The following is a 27636-nucleotide window of genomic DNA, read 5'->3' as shown; positions in this document are numbered from 1 at the left end:
ACACATTGGACCAGTGCAGCTGTTCTCATTTTTTATACATATATCAGAATACATGTGGGAGATGATGCACCAGCACAATACTAAAACCTCATGGTTCTTCATGTCTACACTGGCACTGATTGTGCTGCCTCTCGGAATTGCTGTGGTGATGAAGTAGAAACATGTTACCTGTAAAACAGCTGGAATAAGAGTTAATTTTGTACATTCTTCTATGTAAACTATAGATTAAATTATAGTAACCAAAATAAACAGATTGTTTGAACTCTTACAATCCTCCAGATTTTCACTAGGTTTCCTGGAAGGTTACACAACCAAAATAACATGTTTTTAGAGTCCTGGGAATAAATTATACCTATAGAATATGTCAATATTTGAAGGAATCCTGTTAACTTTGAAAAATGACATGCATGTTAAAAGTATGTCAGGTGGCATACCTGCACTGGAGCCTCCTATACCTTCTTTTGTGGTTTTACCATCATGTTTTTTAATGCCTTTACCCTCACTGATTGTTGGAGGGCAGGGGGCACACAAATGGGAGAAATTGTCTGTATAGGGGAAGGTGAAACTGACCAATGTGCTCACACATGGATAAAATTAATTAATTTATATATTTGTGTATATTTTTATTAGGGCTGTTTGTTTTTTAAAATATTGCAATTGCAAGATTAAAAAAAGTTGTGATCAGTTTTAATTGCACTGTTAAAAAATAGAATACCAATTTAAATTTATTAAATATTTTTGGATGTGTTTCTACATTTTGAAATGCATTGATTTCAGTTACACAGAATACAAAGTGTACAGTGCTTACTTTTATATTTTTATTACAAATATTGCCCGGTAAAAAGATAAAAGAAATAGTATTTTTTCAATTAACCTCATACAAGTATTAGTGCAATCTCTCTACATTTGTAAGTTGCACTTTCACGATGATTACTTTTTACATAACTGCTCTCAGAAACAAAACAGTGTAAAACTTTAGAGCCTACAAGTATGCTTAGTCCTACTTCTTGTTCAGCCAATCACCAAGACAAACAAGTTTACATTATAGATAATTCTGCCTGCTTCTTAATTATGACTAAAAGTGAGAACAGGTGGGTTCTGCTTGATAACGAACCAAAGCAGTGTGGACTGAAGGACCTTCCTTTTCATCATCTGTCAGATGGCACCAAGAGAAGGTTGATTTTCTTTTTTGGTGTTTTGGATTCTGTAGTTCCCGCATCGGAGTGCTGCTCTTTTAAGACTTTTGACGACATGTTCCACACCTATTTTCAGAAATCTCATATTGGTACCTTCTTTTCGTTTTGTCAAATCTGCAGTGAAAGTGTTCTTAAATCTAACAATATATGCTGGGTCATCATCCGAGACTGCTATAACATGAAATCTATGGCAGAAAGCGGGAAAAACCATGGAGCAGGAGGCATACAATTTTCCCCCAGGAGTTCAGTCACAAATTTAATTAATGCATTTGTTTTTTAAGAGCATCATCAGCATGGAAGCATTTCCTCTTGTATGGTGGTCAAATCATGAAGAGGCATATGAATGTTTAACATACCTGGCATGTAAATACCTTGCAGTGCAGGCTACAACAGTGCAAATATTTGTAATAAAAAATATTATGAAGTGAGCATTGTACACTTTGTATTCTGTGTTGTAATTAAAGTCAATATATTTGAAAATGTAGAAAAAATCCAAAAATTTTACAGTAGAACTTCAATGTTACAAACATACCTCCTTTGGAACTGGAAGTATGCAATAAAGCAGCGACAGAGACTTTCCTTCTCCCAGAAAAGCAAATACAGTACAGAACTGTGATCACAAACTGTCAAACTCTTTAAAACTTTCCCTTTTATAGTAAAGTAAGGAAACTTTATGTGCTTTCATTTAAATTAAGATAGTTAGACAGCATTTTTCTTCTGTCTAGTAAAGTTTCAAAGCTGTATTAAGTCAATGTTCAGTTGTGAACTTTTGAAAGAACAAACATGACGTTGTTCAAAGTTATAAACACTTCAGAGTTATGAGTAGTGACTTCCTTTGACCTCTGTGATTTCTGCAATGGTCAGTGTGGCTGAACCCAGAGCCGCCCAGGCAGCTGACCCTGCAGTGAGTTGCTCAGGAGGCCCTGGGGACAGCCACAGCAGCCACTTGGACAGCCCCTCAGCCAGCTGCTGCAGGAATGGCCCTGGTGCCAGCTGCATTGGCCGCTTCTCTGGAGCCTGGGGCTCCCTTCCCTTCCCCACCCTCCCGTAAGATTCAGTCAGTGGGGTTTATGGTATAAGTCATGGAAGGTCATGGGCTGTGATTTTTTGTTTCTTGTCTCTGATCTGTCCTGACTTCTACTAAAAATACCCCTGATTAAATCTTAGCCTTAGTTATGAACAACCTCCATTCCTGAGGTGTTCATAAGTCTTGAGGTTCTACCATATAATAAATTTACATTGGTATTCTGTTGTTCAACCATTAGATTAAAACGGTGTAATCATGACCTTTTTTTAATCTAGTCAATTTGTTTTGTGTTAATTGAGTTAACTGTGATTTATTGATAGCCCTAAATATAGTTAGACATCATAATCGTGGATGTCTCTTTAAAAAAGCATATTGTGAATGATGGGCCACTGGATGAAGCATGTTACAAAAAACTATCTGCTGTCTGATACAATGTAAATTAAATGCTGATTTTCTTCAAACTTTCTTCATGACTGTCTTTGGCCTGGTCTACGCCTAAAACCTAGGTGGACCTAGCTATGTTGTGTTAGGGGTGGGGAGGGAGTGTGGGGGATAGATTCATATCCAAGAGATGTAGTTAAGCCCCAGAATTCTTCCTTTGACCTAGCTATTGCCTCAGAGGGGTGGATTAACTATGGTGACGGACGACCTCCTTCCATTGCTGAAGTAAATGTCCATACTATGCTGCAGCACTATGTCTGTGCTGCTGTAGTTTAAACATAGCCTTAGAGTTCTAGGTGTTCAGCATTAAGTGCAGCTTTTCATATAATGAAAAGCGGATACGTATACAGTGTCGTTGATGGGATTTTAAATAAATTTATAAGGACAAAAGTGGATAACATGCACTTAGATGTCACAAGGAGTATTGCTGATAACCTTCTGCTAGACAGCTAGGTACATATTCAGACTGTTATAGTAAGGTGACTCAAAATTGATCAGACTTCTTGCTTCTGCTTTTGATTTTGGCATTTCAAGATGCTCCCCTTGAAAAGCTCCATCTAAACTTTTAGTTTATTTGGAAGCTGTCTGTTGTCCCAAACTTATAGACAGTGCAACTCGTTCCAGCCTGGACGATACCTCCTGTGCATAAGTGTGCCCTTGCTACGTGTGTTCAATAATTGTCCTTAAGATTTCCCCACTGTTGCCTTACCTTCGTGTGCAAACTAACAAAACCTATTTTTATAGGAACCTCCAGAAGTTAAGTCTTTTTGGGGATATAAGCATTCTGCAGCAACATGGAAGTATATCGAATACATACCTCGGCAAGGTGGACCCAGATGGCAAAAAGATTAAGCAGTAAGTTCTTCTGTACACACTGGCAAAAATATCATGCTGGTTCAAAGAACTGATAATGAGAATGCAGGATATTAGGTTGAAAAAGCTCTAGCTTGGTAGTGAGATTTCATCTCGTTTCTGTTTTTGTGTTATCTGATGGTCATTGGGTGATGTATATGAGAAGAGTTGATCTTGGTTAAGCTCCTAGTGTCTTCGTGTCACAAACCACCTTCAGTTGTCACATTTTTGGTAGTCTCTGCAGACAGTGCATGAAGACACAATACTTCCACTCTTGCCAAGTGATGACTCTAAAACAGAATGCAGTGGTATTGGGGCCAGGGAGAGAGGAGCAGGGTTTCATTGGCACTGTATATGCTGTTGCTGATCTGAGGCTGAGTGGAAAACTGCACTAGGAATTGAAGTCACCTGACAAAATAAACACGTATGTACAAGAAAAATGAATTTTAGGGAACAAATGACTTTGAATAAGGTCGTGAGTGAACTCCAAATACGGATTTATCATAAGACTCCATGCCTGTTTAAAATGAGAACTGCTTACTTGCAGAATAATTCCTAAGGGCATGTCCATATAGGAAAGCTATATTGGTATAAGCTGAAGTGTGAACTTAAACTATTAATTATATCAGTATAACCCTCTTCTTCCCCTCCCCCTCTCCAATGTGGACACTCTTTTTGCAGAATCAGAGTGGCTTTTTGTTTGGGTTTTTAAGCTTATATCTAGGCTTGACAGAACTAACTTTTTTTATTTTTTTTTAAATGTTGCCAGGTAACATCAAGGTTTACTTTTTGAAGTTTTTTTATCTTAATCTATTTAAATTTTCACAATTGCAGGAAATTATGGGGGATGGGGTTCAGACAATAATTGTTTAATGACAGTAGATATTGAGATTCAAAAAGTTAAAATTTGATAACCGTTAAAATACAAATTGTCAACATGATGTCAAAATCTACAAAGTAAATATGCTTAACTGAACCTCTGTTCTCAAGTAGTATTTCTTTTTTTGCCTGTCTGTACATTTTTATGATTGATGGAAATATATTTTTGTCAGCTTGTGTGTATACTAAAATCGATATCCATCCACAAAAATTCTAATCCTCCCACGTCTGCCTATGCCCTTTTGGAAATGTGTAAGCTAAACTGAAAAGGCCATTCTTATTCTGGAACTAATGTCCACACAGTGGGTTATGCTGGTATAACTGTAAAACTTGCCAATGTAGACAAGCACTGAGTGCCGGTGGTGGTGGGGGGAGGAGAGGAAATCTGCTTATCCCAATATTCTAGGAGGGGAATGGGTACTCTTTCCTCATCCGTGTGCCTACAGCTAAAGTAGCTTTGGAACTATCATAGATATCTACAGATAGATTAGTACAGGGGTAGGCAACCTATGGCATGCATGCCAAAGGCGGCACGTGAGCTGATTTTCAGTGGCACTCACACCGCCTGGGTCCTGGCCACTGGTCTGAGGGGCTCTGCATTTTAATTTAATTTTAAATTAAGCTTCTTAAACATTTTAAAAACCTTATATACTTTACTTACAACAATAGATGAGTTATATATTACAGACTTGTGAAAAGAGACCCTCTAAAAATGTTAAAATGTATGACTGGCACGCGAAACCTTAAATTAGAGTGAATAAATGAAGACTCAGCACATCACTTCTGAAAGGTTGCGAACCCCTATGTACATAAACATTGAACTCTCTAATGCATAGGTCCTGACTTTAATTTACAATATGGTTGAAATTCAGACATGCATCTCCTACTGTGTCTGTCACCCTGTTGTGCTTATGTAATGCAGAAATTGAGATCAGTGGGAGCTATTATGTAACATACTGTATTTTGTGGTACCGAGGCACAATTTTATAGATATCCAAGTAAAAGCTTTTACTGTGGTTGTGGAGGTCGTGGTTGTTTTTTAATAATATGTGTAGTGCTCTTCCTACGATGATGATTTTGTTGCATGTAGAACAGTTTTATAATGCATGGGTTTTTTATGCTCTATATTTGCAGTTCATTGTTTTAAATATAACTTTTCTCTTTACAAATTCATTTTATTTAACCATTGCTATGGGGAAGTTCAATACATCATGTAAATGCAGTGCATTGTGCAGTTACAGAAAATATGTTCCACCATTGAATTAAATGTAACTGTTTTAAAACTCTTATGCCTGAGATGTTACTTCGTCATCTAACAGTTGTTAATTAATCTTAATTTTTCTAAAAATACCAATTGAGCCAATTTAAATAAGTGAATTTAGTGCTTAGGAATGATGCAGGATTGACACTGCATTATCCAATGAACAGAAACAGCATCCTGCATAGTCCTACCAACGTGCCTCAATCCTGACTCAGGACCACTTTCAGCCGGGTGAAAATTCTAGTTCAGTCTCTGTCTATTCAGTCTTTTGGCTTTTCTTCTGATACTCTCAACAAGAATGCCACGGAGTGCTAATTGTGGGTGGCTTTTCAATGGACTGGTAGCCATAGAAAACTGGACTGAGACCGCCAACTCACTATCTTGTGTAGATTATTGAACAACTTTCAGAAACATTTAGTTACTGTTGTTCTGAGACTATGTATTAAATTAGAAGTAGGGCTTATTCATCAGAAAAGTGTAGACAATTGAAATTAAAACATCCAGTCTGAAAATAAGATGAGGAAATTAATAGAAATTGGTACCTATGTAGTTAAACTTGTAGACCATAGCTTGAACTGTTAAATTTATGCTCTCCAAGATTAGAGGTGCCGTATTCAGTTAAAGGACTTACTGGAAGTGCGTTGTTAAAATGAATGGCAGTGTAGTTGGATGATAACTTCATTGTGCTCCCTATGGGGCCTCATTTTTATTAGCCCAATAGATGGTTATTGTGTAACATAAAATACCTTCAGTTAAGTTGTTTAAATATTTGAGAGATAGTTGGGTTAAAATGGGATGGGTGGGACTAGAAGGGTTGGCTCAGCATTAGATAGCTAGAAAAATTTAGGTGAAGTGGCTGTATAACTTTTTGGTGGACATAAAGATGGCTAGTTTTGCCGCCAGAATCTAATTAGGTTTAAATTCAGGGATTTGTGTACTATTACTACTGAAAACTGTGGTGCACTTGTCAAGTATCAGAGGGGTAGCCGTGTTAGTCTGGATCTGTAAAAGCAGCAAAGAATCCTGTGGCACCTTATAGACTAACAGACGTTTTGGAGCATGAGCTTTCGTGGGTGGATGCATCTGAAGAAGTGGGTATTCACCCACGAAAGCTCATGCTCCAAAACGTCTGTTAGTCTATAAGGTGCCACAGGATTCTTTGCTGCTCTTGTGGTGCTCTTGAGTTTCTAAATGTTCAGCATCCCTGCTTTGAGTGGAAACTTACTTCTAGTACAGAACAGTATTAGAAGCTACAACTGTGCAATTGTGGTTAATCCAATACAGTTTACGGTAATCAAAAGCAAAATGCTCAAATAGTATTTTTTAAGATTAAACATGCATCTAGTCATTAGAGAAGCACAGCTTAAATTATTAGGCATCAAATTGAGAGAACTGTACAAGAAAACTTTTAGGCATATGCAGTAATACCACATTGAACATGCATGCATTTCAAATTTACTGTTCATAAATATTGCAGAAGGAAGACTTATAAAACTAATTTAAAATATTAGATGTGTTAAGTGACTATGTACGATATTGCAAGATAAAATGTGCTAGAATGGTAAGCTCATCATAGCACCTTATTAAAGATATACATGCACATAGGCAATCTTTTTCATTTTTAATTTTCTTATGGGATTAGTTGCCCTTTACATAATGTTCTTTACTGCCTGTGTGTGTGTTTTGTATACACAGTGTGTACTATGTAGCAATTTAGCTCAGAACCACTTGATTTTTTGGCATGGTTATCTTTTTAATTTTGTGTTACAGATCTTTGCATTGCATTCCTCGATGCCTTTAAACAGGAACATATTTAACCTGACCCAATTCGCCTGTTGCAAATACTATATTTTTCCTTCTTAAGTGACAAATGCTATAGATTGCACATGAAGGTGTATATGCATGCATGTATATTAGTCACAGTATGTGTTCTATGTGCTCAGAAGAGCATTTGTCAGTGGTGAGGAAGAGAAAAATCCAGCTGGGTTTTAGCAGCTGTGGGGGACGTGATCAAAGAATTTATTTAGAGCCAGTCCAGAGCATTTAGCTACATTGCTGAAGTTGTGTGATTCACAATTGTACATTCAAATCAAATTCCTTCCTCTCTTAGGTATGGTATGTGAACGGAATATATAACTTAAAGATCTGTTCATAAAATGTTACAGGGATGGGATAGATGGTCAGGATAGATGCAGGATACCCCTCCTGTGTGGTGAGCCTGGACCACTTTTTTTTTTTTCTCCAAAAAGGCACATCAATCTGATACTCGGATATCTAATTTTAAAATATTGCCAGGCCCAAATCATGCTCATTCCAACTTAAACTCTTATAATTGCTGGTAATTGTAGGAATGATCCAGTATGCACACACGAAAATATTTTAAGAACCACACTATTGTATGCACTTGAGAGAGGTGTAATGAATGTGGTCAGCTAACCAGTTTCAAATATTTCAAAACCAAATTTCTCCAAATCTGGCAAAAAGCATTAACACATTTTTAGGGCTATATACTGTACATACTAAGCTTGCTGTTGGGCTGGGTGGGGCAGGGACTGCATTAGAGGTATCAGAGCATGAAGCATCAGAGGCTTTTTAAAGTAGTAGTTACTCATATCTGTATAACCCCAAAATGGCTGGATGGATTCCCTTAAACTTTTGTTTTTAAAAAAGTTTGGCGCTGAGAAATATGGGATACTTCTCTTCAAAGGGCAACGTTTTCCACAAGAGCAATCAATACATGTATTCCCCTCCCAAGATAAATCACAATTGCAGCATCATTTGAGTTTGGTAGAAGTTAAAGTAGTTTAGAGCCTGATTTCGCAGGTGCCATACATACAGAACTTTCACTGACTACTCAAGGAGTTCTTCACGTAGCACAGCTACAGAATTGCACCCTAACTGAAAGAGAGGAGTCTTTCTTGAATAGATATAGAATGCTATGCAGTTGTATTACCACATTAAGTCATATTTAATGGGGTCATTGTTGCTTATGTTTTTCTTGCAGAATACAACAGCTATTTGAAGAAATATTGGCCAATAGCAGGCAATTGAAGTGGCTGTCTTGTGGGTTTATGCTGCAAATAGTCACTCCCACATCATTGTCATCTTTATCAAACCCCATTGCCAACACCATGGAACACCTGAGTTTGCTGGACAACCACATCCCTGGTAATACCACTCTTATCACTGCAGTTGAATTGGAGCGCTTTGTGAATTTGCGCTCACTCGCCTTGGATTTCTGTGATTTTACAGCTGAAATGGCAAGAGTCCTGGCTGATAGCAACCATGTGCCTTTGCATCGACTCTCTCTTCTGGTCCACAAAATTTCCATAATGCACAAGTCCTTGGAAAACATGCCAGAAGATGAGAATTGGAAGGCACTGACACGCAACAGCACTAATCTTCGGGTCTATATTATGGCTTTTGATATCAAGAGTGATGACATGCTAAGAATTCTTAAGCCCAGTATCCCACTAGAGAGGATTCACTTTGACAGCTACATCACTTGTGTTTCAGGGGCTGTTGTTGACCTCATATCCAGGCAGTATGACAAGTTTCTCACTCATTTTATATTAATGAATGATGTGATAGATATGTCTGGTTTCCCAGATCTTAGTGACAACCGTAATGAAGATCCACTGGTTTTGTTAGCGTGGAGGTGCACAAGGCTCTCTCTCCTAGCAGTTCATGGTAGGTAATTCTATGCCCAAACATAGTAAGTGACTTTGAATTTTTTTTATGCTTCAGTCTTATTTCTAAAAATCACAATCATACACTTTGTATTAATAACGTTAGTTACTGCCCTAAAAAGTCCTGCAGGAGATGTTAATTGTAGAAGCTGTTTTATAAAGATACTGAAAAAACATTCTCATACCATCAAACTTGAAAGTGTAAAGTCATTCCACATACTGTTAGTTATTCCATAACAAATCACGTAACTAGTAAGTTACTGATTGTAAACAAATTTTTCTATGCAACTCTGCTCTCACCTGGAGTTTACTAGGTTGCTCATGTAAATGAGGATGACTGAGAATTTTTCTTGTAAGGGTCCAAAAAAAAGCTGGTGTATAATACTCTATGCTCTGGAAAGCTTTATTTTGAGTGTGTGGAGGATCTTTATTACATTAAACTGTGTATTATCCAGAGAGTATCTATGCTTGTGGATATGAGAATTGGAAATGTTTGCTGCTTAGCATTAGTCATTTTGCAGGGAGAGTTAGGTGATCTTACTTCCTGGTTGTAAATATGTATGGCCCACAATGAAGCAAGGGTGAGAGATGATGTGTATTACCAATCTAGTGAGGATCTAGCAGCAGATAACAGGCTGAAGTGTTGGCTGACAAAGTTTTTGGAATATATTCTCTCAGTTTGATCTACTTACAGGAGGGAGAGTAGCATAAACTTCATTTCTCATCCCCTGAAGTAGTTTTAGGTGAGTGCCTGGCCAAATGCCTCCATACACTAGTCATAAATTGTCTGTACTAACTATTTTATTACTGTGAGGCCATGGCTACACTTACAGTTCTGCAGCGCTGGTAGTTACAGCTGTGTTCGTACAGCTGTGTAGGGCCAGCGCTGCAGTGTGGCCACACTGACAGCTACCAGCGCTGCAGTGTGGCCACATTTGCAGCATTTGCAGCGCTGTTGGGAGTGGTGCATTGTGGGCAGCTATCCCAGCATTCAAGTGGCTGCAACATGCTTTTCAAAAGAGGGGGGTGGAGTGGAATGTGACAGGGAGCGTGGAGGAGACAGAGAGAATGGATTTTTGGAGTTGACACTGTTCTCAGCTCCCTGCCTTGCAAGTTCTAAGGACTGGAAGACACACAGTGCCTACCTTCAATCATTTTAAAAGTTCTGACCCCTTCGCCCACCCCTCTCTCATTCACTAAATGCAAATTATGTACTCCTAAATAGCCGTCAGACCAGATAAGCATCTGCTCAACAGGGACTTCCCCCTCCCCCTCTGCCGTGTGAGCGTGCTGTTTCTCTCTTCAAGCAAACAGCTGTGAACATTCCAAAGTAATTCCCCTGCCTGCCTCCGCTCGCTCAGCAAACAGGAGCTCTGTTTGTTTTTTAAATAAGCAGTTTGGCTGAACTCCAAGCTCTCCCATTCTTCCGGTTTGTTGTGGACAGGAATTCTGGGATACCTCCTTATACCCCGGAGGTCAATAAAAGCGCTGGTGGGGTCCACACTTGCTGACCAGCGCTGGATCACCAGCGCTGGAATCGCTACACCCGAGGCTCGACCGGGTGTACAGCCAGCGCTGCAACCAGGGAGTTGCAGCGCTGGCCGTGCTTTGCAAGTGTGGCCACATCCTAAGTTGCAGCGCTGTAACCCCCTCACCAGCGCTGCAACTCTCTAGTGTAGCCATGGCCTGAACCTCTAATCCATTCTGAACTTAGGCTCAGAGAGAGAGGAATTTGCTCTTATGTATTATCTGACTTCAACTAGTGACCTGCAGCAGACAAAAGTAGGTAATATTCATTTAACAAATATAGAGAAATGAAATACTAGTGTAACACTAGTGTGGCTCTTCATATCTTATGTGGACCAGCTACAAAAGGTTTGAGTCTGCTAGGGCTTACAGATAATCCCGTGATCCTCTCTATATGCGGGGACCCCTGCTCCTTCTTCAAACATCTTGCAGGATGGGGGTGTTTAATCCTTTAGCTCAAGTGGCAGAGGGTCATGTTTTTAGCACCAAAGGGCATGGGTTCAAACGCCACTGTTTGCCCCAAAGTGGGGGGAGTCAGATACTTGCAAGAAAGAGTCTTCAGATGACAAACTTTTTAATTCTTTTTCCATTGGAAATCAGATAGGGAAGATTAAATTCTTTGATCTTTTTTTTTTTTATAATCGCTGTAAGTTTCCTAGAGTCAAATGTCAGTTCTAATTCTGTGCAACCAGCACATCTGAGGCTATGTCTACTCCACAGTTTTTGTCATCATAACTTAGGTCGCTGAGGGGTGTGAATAAATCACTCCCAGGAGCAACTTAAGTTACACCAACATAAGCACCAGTATAGCGCTGTGTGGGTGGGAGAGCTTCTCCTGCCAGCATAGCTACTGCTGCTCGCAGGGGCTTGAGTAGGTAAGCCACTGGGAGAGCTCCCTTCCATTGGTTTAGAGCAGCAACATTAGAGAGCTTACAGCAGTGCAGCTGCGCCGCTGTAAACTCTCTAGTATAGCTGTGCCCTAAGTGACTGAATGTGATTTTAGGTGCCTTGCTTTAGCCACCTAACTTTTAAAATTTAACCAAATTGTTATTGATTTGATGCAGTTATTATTCCAAAAACTTTGCTCACAATACAGGGGGGGGGAAATTCAGACATCCTCCCAAGACATATCTAATATAAACAAATAGCTGTGTAAATTTACAAGCTAACAAATCCAGCATCAGAATATATAGTGTTGTCACATGTCTATCCAGCAAACATTCAGGTAAAGCAATAGAAAAGCAAAATTTTAATAGTTTTTAATACGCAGAGAATTGGAAATTACATAATTGTCAGATCTTTTTAGACTATTTAAAAGATAGTAACTTAGTGTAACTTATTGTCTATTAAGTGGGAGAAAAGACAGATGCCCAAATAGGTAGAATCAGATCTCAAGATGCAATACTTTCAGTTGTGCTTCTCGTAACTTGCCTAAATTAGGAAAATATGCTCTTTTTCTTTGTGCTACCAGACTGCCTGGAAGTTATTTTGTCAGCTGGAATAAAAATAACATCTAAGTTCTGTGTTAACTTAAAATATTTAAGAACTTGGAAGTGAACACTACATTTTTGCTGTAACAGGTTCCAAATGCAGCAGTTTATCTTAAGAATCAATTTTAGGTTTTTCAGAAAAGGCTAAAATATTCATATTGGATGCTCTGTTCTCCATAATTTCTACTGCTTTTTAAGGAAGCATTGTTTTTATTGTTCTTATAAACAGGACAGCTTCTAAACTTTCTTACAATTCAGAAATCACAAGTTCTATCCTGTTAGGTCCCGAATGGCAGTGTAAAATGTCTCAATGTTAACTTTAGAAATGTTTTTGTTTTTTTTAAAAGGGAGTCTGACTTGTTGATAACTACATCTAATGTCGTAGCAGCTAGAGGAGAGGCAGGGGAAGAGAATCTTGCATCCATTCCCTGTACTCTCAGAAGTTGTTAATGAAATCTATTCATACCTGTCCCCTCCTCTTGCAATTTGTCTAAGTACTTATATGTAACAATTACAAAACAAAAACCCTCTCAGGAACACGTAATGATAAAATAAACCCTTTTAAGCTCAACACAGCAATTTTGTTCTTTATAGAAAACAAAAACCAAATAGTGGGTTTTAATGCCACCCACTAACAATTTAATCCCTTTCTATCTGATATCTTTCCTCAAAAAAGGCTGTAAATGGCCTTCAAGCCAGAATGAACTATTCTGTAACTTAGTTATGACAGCTCAGAGAATGGTGACTAGTCAGTAACTAGGATTTACTTGATCTGCATCTGTCTGGCTACTGTTTGTCACTTGATCAGGTAAGGCTAAAAGAAATCTACTTCACTAGTGCCTCTTGAAAAAGTGCTTTGTCACTGGGGCCTTAAGAATTTTGTCTGCTTTCACAGAGAAACATCTGCTACCTACCTTAGAGTGAATCTTTCTGAAGCAATCAGAGTGAGGAAGTACCGAGGCAGTCTCGGGGGCTGAAAAGCAAGCCCACCTAGCTTGCATGAAAAGGGGGGATAATCTTCCCTGTGGGGCAAAGGCAATCTCTGAGTCAATCTTAGACTTTGGGGAAGAGGTGCTTCAAGATTTCATGATGTAAGAGATCTCTACAAAGCCCCCCCACCCACCTGCTGTGAAGTGTTTGGTTGGATTGGGGTCCTTTCTGGCTTCTAAAATCTTACCAGAAGCATAGTCATTGCTTCCAGAAGTTAACATGAAAAGCTATAGGGGTCATGATAGCTGCCTTAGTATTCAGAAGGGTAATCCAGGGAATAGCATTCCTCCAAATCATGTACCTGAATCATCCTTGTTTGGCTACCCCCTTTGTTCTTGAGTGTTCCTGTTCTTTCTCTCAGTAAGGACCTATTAATTCTGAATTATATAGTGGACTGTCCAAGATTCTTCTGGAAAGTAGTACCTAAAAGTGGAGTTCTTGATTGGGTTTGGTATCCTACAGCCTTCTAGGCCTCTTGATGTTCCTTGTACATTGAGACTTCCAGCCCATTGCACTAGACAAGGAAAGCATCAGTGAGTGAATATTACAAAGTTGCCTCTTAAGAGCTCTTTGCTCTTTAGTTAGGCATTACCACTGATCATGTCAGCATCTGCAGATGCCCTGGACTGCAGAGTGCTTTGAGCAGTGTGTCTGTGGGAAGCTTCAGGGGCAATAGATGAAAGATTCTCATTCCCCTTTCTTCATCATACTTGCTCATTTAATTCAGCCTCCACTGTCTTCTCCCCTTCCCCACTGAGATGTTTTCTCACAGGTTGCCTGCTATACAGAATCCACTATCTACATTGTTGAAGACCATTCCCGAGAGAGTCAAACCTTGTTTGTATTTACCAAATAATTTTCTGTGCCTTGGATGAGACTGTAGTTTCATCCGCTTTGCTGGGCTTTCCAAGTCCAGACTTCGACAAGAGAATTTGCATCTTAGGTGGGAAGAAGAGCAAGCTTATAGCTACTTCAAAATAAACTGGAGAAGCAAAGGGGAGAGCACCCTAAAGAGGAGGAAAATCCTGGATTGTGCTTAGTGGTATCAGTGAGGTAGGAGGAACCCAGCATGTTTTCTCAGCCAACCTACAGAAAGCAAGTTCACAAGTAATTGAGAATATAATTTGCCTTTTTCTTCACTTTCTGGGGGAAATACAATATGAACTTCTAGTAGATAGCAGAGACAATTTTATAATTGTCATATTTAATTTCAGCTAAGATAATTTTGCAATTGAGTGAAAGTTTTCAGCATTAAAGGGACTTGGTTTTCATGAAAAGTGCCATGATCTGTGAGGAAAGATCACGACTGCGAAAATGGAATCTGGTCATAGAAAATAGGTCTAACTGTAACACAGCAAAATCAAACCTGTTTAGAATTCCTTTGTACTACAAACACAGTTTTAATGCAGTACTTACACCTATACTTTCACTTAAGATGATTAATAATGCACTCTTCCTTGCACATGACACCTATAAACTGTCAAGTAGTTTAGGTCTAAAATATTTGGTTTGTCCCAAAGTCTAAATAAAAATGTGTAGGAGTAGTAGATTTATTTATTCTTTGTAGGGGGAGGGAGCAGATCCAACGAAGTTCGATGGGAGGGGGAACTACTTACAATGTGTTTTGACATTTTTTTTCCTCTCTTGATAAGAATAAATGTGAGCCTTATGGCTTGTAACTTTTAAGAAATGCAGAAAAAAGGTTGCCAAATGGACAAGAAGCAAAATCAGTTGGGGAAAAGGCATTCTAGTCAGGTTCTCAGGTTTTAAACACTTTATTAAAGCAGTTCTGCAATGAAGTGACCGCTTTTTTTCCCCCACCCTCCCAGGTTACACAGTGTGGGCACATAACCTCATTGCAATCGCTCGTCTTCGTGGCTCTGACTTGAAAGTGCTTGAAGTCACAGAAGAAAGCATTGATTTTGACCAAGGTGAACTGGCTGATCAGGATGTGGATCCAGTACATAACCTCATTGAGCAGGTATCCCTTGGATTGGGTCGACCTTGGCATGCAGTCATGGACATAGAATTACTCAGTGTCTTCACCGAGCCAACTCATCATTTTTATAGAGAGATGCAAAGCTTCAGTGAAGGCATTTAGCTCTTTTTTTTATTTACAATTCCTGTGGTTACATATGCAAGTAGGATCCTATTATGTTTTTCAGTAGTGTGAATTAACCCCTTTTGTGCTGTGTTTAATCAGTATTAGATATATAGAATTATATATGTGTATTCTACTTCTTGATCAAAGAACGTAGTCGGGTATTGGTTTAGAAGCTGAAAGTGGCAACGTTTAGGGCTTTCACGGTTAATGGACTTGTCTACCAAACCTTATAGAGATACAGCCGAAGGTTGTCTGAGGTTGCCGGCTAACTATATTTTTTACTGAGTAACTGCATCTTCTATTATTTTACTATTATGTCGGAGTTTAGTGCTCAGGAGCCAATTTTTAACTATCCATAGCCCGGTGGATTTGTATGCAATCATTGTCATATAATCTGGTAGTATGCTACTTATTAGGCTTTAAAAAATAGAAGAGAAGACTACCCAATGCCAGTTCACTGTAAACTTTCACTTTAATTTCACATGCAGTTTCTGAAGCATGAATTACTACTACTCGCTACATTTTTTTCTCATTTATTAAGCAGTCGTCTGTAGCATTGTGTAGTTTTTCCAGTTACTCACCTGAATTTGCGAGCTTTTAAGACTATAAATTGTAGGATTTCTGATCCTTTGAAAATTCGTCATAGCTTCTTATTCTCATGATCTCAGTTTCTCCATATGAGTTAGCTTTGGGCCCAGATTTAAAAGGAAATACAAGTTTACACATTCCGATGGGGTAAAACCATAACAATGAAGATATAAATTTAAATGTACATTCTTGCAAACAAACATTAGTCGTGAAATCCCTAGCAACCAAGTCACTGGACTTTCTCTGTCAGCGCCTGTGTCAGCTGCCAAAGAATAGATTAAAAATGAAGAAGTGCCCACATGCTGGCAGGGGCAGGCCAACTGTTGGTCTGCCAGATACTGCTAGATTGTAATATATAAGGTCGAATTTCGACCTGTGGTACACAGCTGTGCTGTGGCTCAGTCAGCAACCTCAGAACTCTTAAACAAACATGCACCTGTTTCACTGTGAATAGTGAATGTAAAGGAAGGAAAGGAAATAAATACAAAGCGTGTTCTATCACAGGTATGAGCTGCTATGATGCATGAAGAACATTCCATGAAGTATGTTTTAAAATCTTGTTATATCTGAGAGGCTTTAAAAGCCGATTTAACTGTTTCAGGGCAACCGCGGTACAGACGTGGTCTCTGTGAGACTTCCACCTGACCCCAGTTTTAAGTGGTACGAATGTTGTGCATTTAATGTTAAAGGACAGTCTGCAATAATTAAAGTAAGTGGCCAACGTGGGTGCCCAGCAGTGCTGAGACCTGGCTGCTATATTGTAAGCTTTGGAAAACACAATTTATGCAACAGATGTCCAGATATGATTCTATTTATGGAAAAAGTTTATATGTGTTTTACAAATGGTTTTACCATCTTATATTAAAATGACCTTTTGACAGGTGTGCGCTGTTTTGTCTCCAGTGAGCACATACCATGCGGATTTTATATGTACATCAGTAGAGTGAATCCACTGGCACAGTGTGTGTATATGCCAGATGTGGTGAGATTTTATCTTATAAATGTGATCAGATTAAAAAACTCCTGACAGAAAATGTAAGGAAACCAGCTGAATGTTTGAACTGATGACTGATGTTGTATGGTTTATGTTAAATGTATATTCTTTTAATCAATGAATAAAGCATTCAAAACTGATCATTGTAAAATATTTTATTGTATCAGCATGAGGATTTTTAGCATTAAGCTGCAGCAGTCATTCATAAATTGTGTATAATTGTTAGTTCCCATTGTGTTGAAGTGCAGCAAAGCTTAAAGTCTAAAGTAAACCATACAGTAAATTATTCTTAGTTGGCTGATATTTTGCAAAAATGTTGATAAAGTACTTAAAAATTAGACCAGCTAGCACAGACCGACTCTTGCACAGTCTGATACAGTAAATTGTAGATTGTAGAATATAGAAGACTGACTGACTGAGAAATTCCTGCGCCAGTTGCAACTGCTTAACTCAAAATCTAAATGTGCTCTAGAAAACTGTAGTATTCATGTCAGTGTCCCACTATTAAATAGATTATAAATACCTACAATGCTTCAGTTTGACATTTTATCTATTTTGTATAAATCTAATTACATATTGTGGATGAAAACTGCAGATGTTTGGTAAACTGGTATAAAGAACTACCACACCATAGCAGTGACTAGCTGTGCCATGAGAACTGTCAAGTGGCTGTTTACAGTGTGCTTGTGTGCCAAAAATTAGTTTAATCCTGATTATTGAAGATGAAAGTTTAGGATAAACTACTACTGATCATATAAACCATGCTGCTTGCTAAGATGTGTTACAGGGTCTCCTTAATTTGTTTTATTAAGTCTACAAAACAATCATTTAATCCATCCTCTTTTGAAAAGGAAAGTAGCTTTAGGTGTGGGTAGTAGTGGTGAGAGGGGAAACAGAACTATGGCCTGCTTCTTATTACAGTAACATCAGATGAAAGGCAGAAATGCACAAGTGTCATTATGAGATTGTTGCCTTTGAGCACTAGGATTGTGGGTTCAGATCCAGGACTCAGGGTGTAAGCCCAGTACTGCCTATAAAGCAGCTTGCAGTAGAAGGGGTGCTACCATTATTCAACTAGAATTTAAGGTTAAAGTCTCCAGATTTCCAGGAGGAAGCTAAAATCAAGTAGAACTTAATGAAGAGAATAAGTGTTCCTTTGCTTAAAAAAACAAACAAAAAAAAAAATCCCCAACCATGTTAATGTCCAGTGTTTTGTATGACTAGATTGTAAGCCCTAGAGAGAGGTGCTATTCTGCATCAAATTTGTTCATTCTTAAAACTAGTGGCAAATATTGTTTCTTTTTCTAAACCATTCCTTTTGTTTGCTTTTAACTAATTTCCCAGACTTAAGGGTAAGAATGACCTAGAACAGCAGAACAAATGGTTCATTTTCTTGACTAATGCAAAGGAATGCATGTTCTTTCTCTTAGCTATTAGAATCATAGAGATGTAGGACTGGAAGAGACCTTGAAGTCAAGTCCAGCCCCTTGTGCTGTGGCAGGACCAAATAAAACTAGACCATCCCTGACAGAGGTGTTTGTCCAACTTGTTTTTAAAAGCTTCCAGTGATGGGGACTCCATGACCCGCCCCTTGGAAGCCCCAGAGCTTAACTACCCTTATAGTTAGAAAGTTTTCCCTAATATAGAACCTAAATCTCCCTTGCTGCAGATTAAACCAGTTACTGCTTGTCCTATCTTCTGTAGACATGGAAAACAACTGACCATCCTCTTTTTAACAGCTCTTAACATATTGGAAGACTATCGGGTTGCTCATCAGTTCTCAAGACTAAACATGCCCAGTTTTGTGGGGGGGGGTTTTCAACCTTTCCTCATAGATCAGGTTTTCTATATTTTTTTTTAATCTTGTTTTTTCTCACCCTCCTTTGGACTGTTTCCAATTTATCCACATCCTTCTTAAACTGTGGTGCCCAAAATTGGACATTACTCCAGCTGGTGCCTCACCAGTGCTGAGTGGAGCAGGACGATTACCTTCTGTGTCTTACATATAACACTCCTGCTAATATATCCCAGAATCATATTAGCCTTTTTTGCAGCTGCAGCACATTGGTGACTCTCATTCAGTTTGTGGTCTGTTATAACCACCAGGTTCTTTTCAGCAGTACTACCAGCTAGCCAGTTTATTCCCCATTTTGTTGTTGTGCATTTGATTTTTCCTTCCTTAGTGAAGTACTTTGCACTTGTCTTTATTGAATTTCATCTTGCTGAATTCAGACCAATTCTCCAATTTGCCAGTCATTTTGAATTTTAAACCTGTCTTCCAAAGTGCTTGCAACCCCTATCAGCTTTGTGTCATGTGCAGATTTTATAAGCACACTCTCCACTCCATCATCCAAATTGTTAATACATGTATTGAATAATACTGGACCCAGGATTGACCCTTGTGGGACCCCACTAGATATGCCATCCCAATTTGGCAGCAAACCATGGATAACTACTATTTGAGTACAGTCTTTCAGTCAGGTGTTACCCATCTTATAGTAAATTCATCTAGACCACATTTCCCTCATTTGTTTATGAGACTGTAATGCACATCTATGTCAAAAGCTTTACTAAAATCAAGGTATATCACATCTTCTGCTTCCCCCAACCCCATGCACTAGGTCAATAATTCTATTAAAAAAGGAAATTAAGTTGGTTTGGCATGATTAGTTCTTGACAAATCCATGCTAACTATTCCTTATAACCCTGCTATCCGGGTGCTTACAAATTGATTGCTTAATAATTTGCTCCAGTATTTTTTCAGATATTGAAGTTAGGCTGACTGGTCTGTAAATCCCTGTTCCCATTTTTAAAGATGGATAATATGTTTGCCCTTCTCCAGTCTCCTGGGACTTCCTGTCCTCTAGGAGTTCTCAAACATAATTGCTAATGGCTCAGAGATTGCTTCAGCTAGTTCCTTAAGTACCCTAAGATGAATTTCATATTGCCCTGCTGATTTAAATACAACTAATTTATCTAAATAGTCTTTAACCTGTTCTTCCCCTATTTTGGCTTGTATTCTGTCCCCCTGGTTGTCAATAGTAATTGTGTTGGTATCTTGTCATCGGGGCATTACTAAGCTTTTTAGTGAAGACTAAAGCAAAATAGGAATTAAGCACCTCAGCTTTCTTGATGTCATCAGTTATTAGCTCTCCTTCCCACCTACATAGAGGACCTGCAATTTCCTTCGTCTTTCTCTTCCTCTTCATGTATTTAAAGAACGTCGTCTCATTGCCTTTTATGTCCCTTTCCCAGTGTAACTCATTTTGTGCCTTAGCCTTTCTGATTTTGTCCCTACGTATTTGTGCTGTTCTTTTTGTACTCCTCCATATCAGTTTGACCATGTTTCCATTTTTGTATGTTTCCTTTTTGATTTTCAGGTTATTAAAGAGGTCCTGGTGGAGCCATGTTGGCCTCTTACTATTCTTCCTATCTTTTCTTTTGCATAAGAATAGTTCGGTTTTGCCTTTTAATATTGTCTCCTTGAGAACTGCCAGCTCTCCTGAATTCCTTTTTCCCTTAGATTTTCTTCTCAGGGGACCTTACCTACCAATTCTGTGTTTGTTAAAGGTTTGTACATAAATAGCTAGAATATTTAAACTTAAAATAATCATATGTACAGTTGAAGTACATTTTGATAATGGCTATCTACTTACACAATTGTATTTGAATTTTACAAATCTTCCTTTGATCAGTAACCATCTTTATTTAACCTCTGAACGTGTGTGGAATGTTGCACCCTAAGGGAAACATGATTAGTCTGAACTGATACTGCAAATCTTAGATTCCTCCAAATTGGAAAATTCAATAAAAAATGTGGATAAAGTGTTGGTAAAATACCTTGTAGTTTTGGACAATGCTAGGGAAATATACATGATCTAGCTCTCCTAGTTTTCATAAGTGTAAATCAGACTAATAGCTTCATAAATATAACCTAATAAACTGAGTTTGGATATCAGAGTGGAAGACTTTGAATTTTTCTGTTTAAAAAAACAAAAAAGGTTGAGGTGCTATAAATAAATTTGAAAATGTGTGCTATTGTAACTTTAGATTTAAATTTATAATGAACTAAACTATAAGTGCTGGGTGGGGAGTTTAAAATGCCATTACTGGTAGGGTATCTTATCTGAACCTTACTAAAGTGTTAACTTTCCAAAAATATTTTGCTTATAAGCCCCTGATCCTGTAAACACTGGTGCAGAACTTTGCTCTCATTGACTTCAGTGGGGCTGTTGTATATCCTCCCATTTAAGCACAAAAAATGTTTGCACCATTAGGGGCTAGAATTGTGTATTAAACTTTTTAGTATCATAAAAGCTGTCACGGCAAAATAAAATTGCTTCATTGTTAACCATGAAAAGTTTAGACACATTCAATACAGTAAGTTAGAACTCTTTCAAAAAAAAAAAAAAATTGGCAGGTGTTTACAGTAGCACAACTTTAAGCTCCTAAATTGTTGAGGGTAAGATCTTCAAAAGCACCTAGGGAGGATTGACTTCAAACCCTGATGGAGCAGCAAATAGTTAGTGTAAACATTTCATCTTTCTTAACTCATGGCAGTTCATTGTATTGAAATGTGGGGGTGGTTGCAAATGTACCACAGGCTCTTTGCTCATCAGTTTTGTGTTTTGTATTCTCATAGTAAGGCTATTAATAGAGCCCTGGACTTGTCTGCCTTGGCATAGGTGACTGTTTTAAGTGTGAAACTTCTCAGAAAATCTGTTAAGTAGAAACAAATTTTAAATAATGAGGAAACTAAACAAGTGCAAAGTATCCTTTCCTGATTTAAGACTATAAAATGAGAAGAAAGTGAAGAACTAAACTTAGAAATGTTACCTGATTTTTAAAAAATCATGACTTCCTTCCCCCTCTACTCACCTTGTAGAAAATATATGTCTACAGTCAGAGGTTGCTAGGAATGGTATTGTAAGATGATTGTTTCATGATGGCAGAAAGTCCTACTAAGGATTTTGCAAAGGAGTGAGGTTTACCCAACATCTGTGTTCTGTTTGGGTCTCAAAGCTTTAGGAACTTCAGCTCAGTAGGGTTATTTTGGGCTCTTATGTTCTCCAACAGAGTTAAAATGATTTTACATTCTTCTACTGTGCAAAGTATGGTGCTCACTAGTTAGCAGGTACTGATATCAAGTTTGCTCTAACAGAAATGTCCAAATAATTTGGATATGGACAATTCTCACTTCTCAGGAATATCTAAAAAGTTGCTGGTGTTATGCAAGCAAAACTTTGGGGAAAATATCTTAAGTGGAAAAATATTTTTAATTTTTCCCCTTTGTTCATCTTTATGGAATAGTCAAAAGCAGACTCGATCTAGCAAGCTAGGACCAATTAGGTTAGCAGAAGCTAAAGCCTCTACTGCCTTTTCAGAGGCAGTACAGTAAATGCTTTGTGTGAAAAGAGGCATTTAAGTTATAGGCTAGAGCAGGTGTGTAAAAGTTGTCATTACATAAAGGGACAATGTCAACTTCAAAAAAACATATTTCAGTGTAAAAATGTGCACCTACTCTTACTTCTATAACTGAATCAGAGTAAAAGGCAAAACACGTGGCTTTGTATTTAACAATGGGCGTAAAATCAGATTCACTGGTTTTGGTATAGTGTGCCTCTTTCTCCACTCCTCCACCCCCCCCGCCTTCAGTTTTATAGTACAGTAGAATCTGAGCTATGAACCCCTTGGGAATGGAGGTTGTTCATATGGTTCTTACAAAAGTTTACAACTGAACGTTGACTTAATGCAGCTTGGAAACTTGACTGCACAGAAGAAAAATGTTGCTTTTTAACCGTCTCAATTTAAATGAAACAAGCACAGAAACAATTTCCTTTTTTTTTTAGTAGTTTAACACAGCACTGTACTGTATTTGCTTTTTTTGTCTCTGCTGCTGCCTGATTGTGTACTTCCAGCTCCAAAAGAGGTGTATGGTTGACTGGTCAAGTTCAGTTCATAACTGGGTGTTTATAATTCTGAGGTTCTACCATAGTGATAGCCAGTAACCACAGCTAGAACTCTGAAATTAATCAGGTTATAAAGGATAGACAAAATGGGGGCCTGTGAAGTTTTGGTGGATGTGTTCTTGAGCATGCCCAAAAGACACTTCTGTAGGACACCAGACATTCTCAGAATTAACAATAACTGAATTCTAAAACAGTTCAAAAATTCTGAAATGGCATGTCCCTTTTCAAATTTACACTGCGAGAAACTGATTTTCTGAATGATTACTGCATAAACCCTCCATGTGGTAACTTCCAGATTAATAGTGTGTAGCAACTTAAAGGCATTGAAGTCAGGATTGGATGCTTGGGGTGGAAGGCAGAATATAAAAGAATGTGGCTTTTGGGGGAAGTAGCAGAGTTGAGCTGTAAAGGGTTTGCAGCTGTTATCAAGTTCTAGGTGGAGAGGGTGGGAAGGTATAATGGGAGATCTTGGTAATTAGAGAAGACTGTTTTCTAAGTGCTCTTTTGGTCTTTGGATGGATGTGTTTGGGTTGTTTGGGTTTTTCTTAAGGAGAGGTTGTGGTAGCAGCTCTATGTCAGGCTTCAGTATTACTCACTAATTTTTATATGTATGTTAAGGTTGACTATTTTTTTTCAGTCAAAGGTTTTTAAAGGACAATGAGAAAATGTAGTTGAATTCTTCTCTACTCCATTTTTAAATAGACACTTGGCTGATTTTTTTGTTGTTGTTGCTGCTTACATTCAGTATGCTACAGCATAACTAACCAAAGGCGAGCAAGAAGGGGATAACTTCATCTGTGTGAGATTATACATTTCTAAAGTTTAAAGTATACCAGAGGCTGAGCTAACAAATTGCCTTGGGCTAACTAAGTTTCCCATACCCTGCTCTAGAAGCGTGCTTTGCATTGTCCAAGAGAATGAGGAATACTTGTGGCACCTTAGAGACTAACACATTTATTTGAGCATAAGCTTTCGTGGGCTAAAACCCACTTAATCATGTAAGATGGGGCAACCTTTAACTCCAAGAGTGATTCCCATGATGATATTGCTTGATTCAAATACAGGGTTTTCTGAATACCCACTGTGACAAACTACTAGCATCTGAAGTGAGCTGTAGCCCACGAAAGCTTATGCTGAAATAAATGTTAGTCTCTAAGGTGCCACAAGTACTCCTGTTCTTTTTACTAGCCAAAGGGATTGTTAGAGTCCCAATCATAGTGGCAGCAACTGCATATGATGTAATTGCATGGTACAGCACTGACTTCCTATGAAATACATCTTTCACCTCACAGAAGTGATTGAATAGATGAACAGCCTAAGGTCTAGTCTTCTAATTTAAACATATGCCAAAAAGAGTAGCTCATGGGGACTGTGGAATGTTAGGATAGGTTCAGGAATGGCTGTTTCTCCTACAGCAACTATCAGTACAGCATAGAACATGGGAGGTAGTCTTAAGAGAGGGCCACTGTGTGCAATCAAGTGCATCAGTGAGCTGCATTACCCATTTATCAACTGTCAACAGTCAGGACCACTTTCCCAAGCCATAGGCCTTTGTAAGCACAAGCAGAGGTTCCACAAAGGGTGGGAACATTTAAAAGACTTCAGAGGCTTCCTAGTAACATACTGAATCACTTGATTCAGACAATTACCCTACCCACTTTTTTTAATGGATGTAAAACAGTAGGAAATGCCACTACTTGCAAGTTCCTGCCTACTCTTACTCAGAAGCAAGCATCACTAGTCATTTGAAATGGGGTGCACCCCTGCCGATGCTACGGCCTTATCGTGTCAGCCTGTGCTTGTTTGTATAGTAGCAATGTTTCAAAGAAACCTTGCCATTTATTAGTGTCTAACCCCACCAAATGTTTTAATTTATCTCAATCCATGTTCAGGTGGTCCTGGCCCACTTTGTCCATTCTGATTAGATTTTCACCTGATCCTTGATCACTTTTTCCTTACTATTGCTGCTGTCTCCTTTGCCCCTGGAGATCCACAGGAGCCAGCATATTTGACATCATCTTTACTAGGCCTATAGTTGTTGCTCTTTTCAAACTGGCACACTGCCCTAGAATACATACAGCACTGATGAATCTATTTTTTGCACATGCTTGTTTCATGAAGCATCCAGCCAGAGCAGTCTGGCAAATTAAATGGAGGAAGATTGATTGTATTGGGAGGGGGCACGTGATGATCAAAATTCTGAGCAGTTTGTTTGTAACCTAGGCCTTCTGTATTAGCAGCTGAATCTACCCTGTGATGCAAAGCTATCCTAATTTAAATTTAAAAACAATTCTGGCCTTTGAATGCAAAAACAGTGGAAACATGAACTGAGCCTGGTCTTCCTGAGCCTGAAACCATAGGTGTGGGAGGGAAGAACTGCCACACCTACTGCAGTGGGGGAAATGACAATTGAAAATTTCAGTATTAACTAGCTGATGTTTCTGCTAACGCATGTATCCCAGCCTCCCCACGAACCTGCCTTCACTACTGACAGTTCTGTAGTACACTTACACTGTCACTACAAAAGTATTTTGGGTATAAACCACAAAGTGCTGTTGCAATAGTGAATACCATGGCACCTAGAAAATCACAGGAACAACAGTGTGATCCACAAACTCAGCATGTGAACCAATGGGAGATACCTATGAGAGGGATGTGTGCGCTAACCCTATCAGGTAAGGTAAAGATTGTATGGTAGGTGGTCCTCTGCCCATTTCTTCCCCCCACCACCCCTGCACAACTTGGGAAGCTGAACACCTATCTCTCCTAATCTGTGAGTCCCTCCTGGCAGCAGTAAGTAGTACTAAGGTAGCTGGCTGTTTACCTGAGTCAGTAGTGTGCATGCTCAGTCAGGAGATAGACACCCAGGTACCTAGAGTGAAGCTGCAGTGTGCAAGGGTGAAGAAACTTAAGCAGCACAGGTTCCTATAGCATCAGGCAGCAGCTGAGTGGGATTTTTGTGGATCACAATAGTACCTAAAAACAAGTTAGGTGCCTAATTAGCCACCCCCTTTCTCCCTACAGTTTTAGTTCTCAAATTAAGTGTAAATGGATTTTACACTAGAGAAAAATGTACTGATTTCATAATTAAAATGCCCACATTTTTCAAACCAAGCAAAGCTGTCATAGTAAGTTCAGCTTGCCTTGGTGCACCAGGTCTTGCTTTTAACAAACATGTTTGTAACAGGTCACTGACATATCACTTGTCTTTCCTCCACTCAGTGTCAAGTATGGAGAATGGCTTAAGTCGCTCTCCCTTTCAATCTATTTTTCTTCTCCCACTGGGTAAGCTAAACAATATAAATGCATAATTGCATTTAAGTGAAATTTATACTTGTCTAGTATAGTATTAAACTAATACAAATCATTTGAGCTGAAGGGCTTTGGGCAATTTAACTGAAACTTTAGAGACTACAAGCATTGCAGTAGGTTCACATGTTAAGAGTTGACTGGAGAAGAGAGAGAGTCAAATAGTTTATACAGAAATTGAACAGTTTAACATTACCACCACACAAGTTTAGTGACTGCATTTTATTAATTCATTTATTTTCACATTTTGTCTTACTCCTACAGCAAGCACCACTCTTTGCATGCAGAGTTTTCCTATGCAGCTGAGACTAACTGGACAATTCTCAATGTTACTCTAGTTTAGTTTAGTACACCTTCAGAAGAGGTGACTCAATTAAAAATACTTAATTTACAATGACTACTGTACAATGGAAACCATTTAATTTATCCTTATTTACAAAACACTATCTTGAGAATTATTCTATTAAGCTTCAATTTGAGCAAAGTACTTATATAGAATCCCTTAAGTAACAGAAGTTACTTAATTGAAGATCTTACAGGTACAGAAACAGTACATCAGGTTAATTCCCAAGATGTCAGACAACAGCATCAGGTGTCTTGCTGTGCCTCTGGATGTCCTGTAGCTGGAGTATTTGATTGATGAATTAACCCAGGAGGCTCACTCCTATTTTCAAGTGAAGATGGAAAAGATCCAGCTCTTTGTGGTGGATATTGAGAAAAAGGCCTCAGTGGAAATGGATTTCTCACTGTTTAAAGATTATATAAAGTATTTAGCTAGTTACATTTTTAAAGTTTCATTATCCAAAAAATACAGACTAGGTGCTCTTTTCTCACTGTGCCAATCAGTCTTCTAGCAGTTTAATAATTTACAACTTAACAGGGGCCTGTGTTTGTAAACAACCAAAAAGATACAATACCAGAAAACCCAAGACTTATACTAGGTGTTAAGAAATTTCCAGTGCTACAGTCTAGGATGGGAAGAGAGGTAGAAGATGCACCAAACCATGTTATACCTCTCAATGGTATCCAATTACAGGGTACTGCAATGTAACAAGGGCTAACATAGGTATGTGTATGTCACTGCCATCTCAAATAGTCATATGTATTTGAGGTATGGCATTCTGCATGGTTCTCCTTTTGCTCAATTTGTAAAGGCCTGTGTTCCTGGAGGAGATAGACAGTGGATACAATCCAAGTCTACCTGTGGAGTATGAACTGTGATGACTGTTAGCAGGGACTTTACAAAAAAAATGCTTTAATATACTGTAAAGCCCCACAGCCCTTTAAAAAGTTGGAGGATGTTAGTTAAGCTTTTGGTGG

The 27636-nt window shown here is 38.5% G+C and overlaps 2 protein-coding genes across 7 annotated transcripts in view; one reads left to right on the top strand and one right to left on the bottom strand.

Annotated features, from left to right (window-relative positions):
* FBXO33 (F-box protein 33) overlaps positions 1-17178 on the top strand; it is a 29096-nt gene extending 11918 nt beyond the window's left edge. The window contains exons 2-4 of one of the 2 annotated variants that reach the window (XM_050955728.1): positions 3409-3519; positions 8661-9346; positions 15182-17178. In XM_050955728.1, the coding sequence (XP_050811685.1) occupies positions 3409-3519; positions 8661-9346; positions 15182-15453 (1069 nt within the window). In that variant the 3' untranslated portion in view covers positions 15454-17178. The remainder of the gene's footprint in view (positions 1-3408; positions 3520-8660; positions 9347-15181) is intronic. The other variant, XM_050955729.1, reaches the window with a different exon arrangement.
* A 9345-nt stretch (positions 17179-26523) lies between these two features.
* MIA2 (MIA SH3 domain ER export factor 2) overlaps positions 26524-27636 on the bottom strand; it is a 59557-nt gene continuing 58444 nt past the window's right edge. For all 5 annotated transcript variants that reach the window (XM_050953855.1, XM_050953857.1, XM_050953858.1 and 2 more), the window contains one exon: positions 26524-27062. In XM_050953855.1, the coding sequence (XP_050809812.1) occupies positions 26905-27062 (158 nt within the window). In that variant the 3' untranslated portion in view covers positions 26524-26904. The remainder of the gene's footprint in view (positions 27063-27636) is intronic.

The sequence above is a fragment of the Gopherus flavomarginatus genome, chromosome 5 (assembly GCF_025201925.1).
Source record: "Gopherus flavomarginatus isolate rGopFla2 chromosome 5, rGopFla2.mat.asm, whole genome shotgun sequence".
In the NCBI taxonomy this organism is placed as follows: Eukaryota; Metazoa; Chordata; order Testudines; family Testudinidae; genus Gopherus; species Gopherus flavomarginatus.
This window is presented reverse-complemented; position numbering and strand designations above follow the sequence as displayed.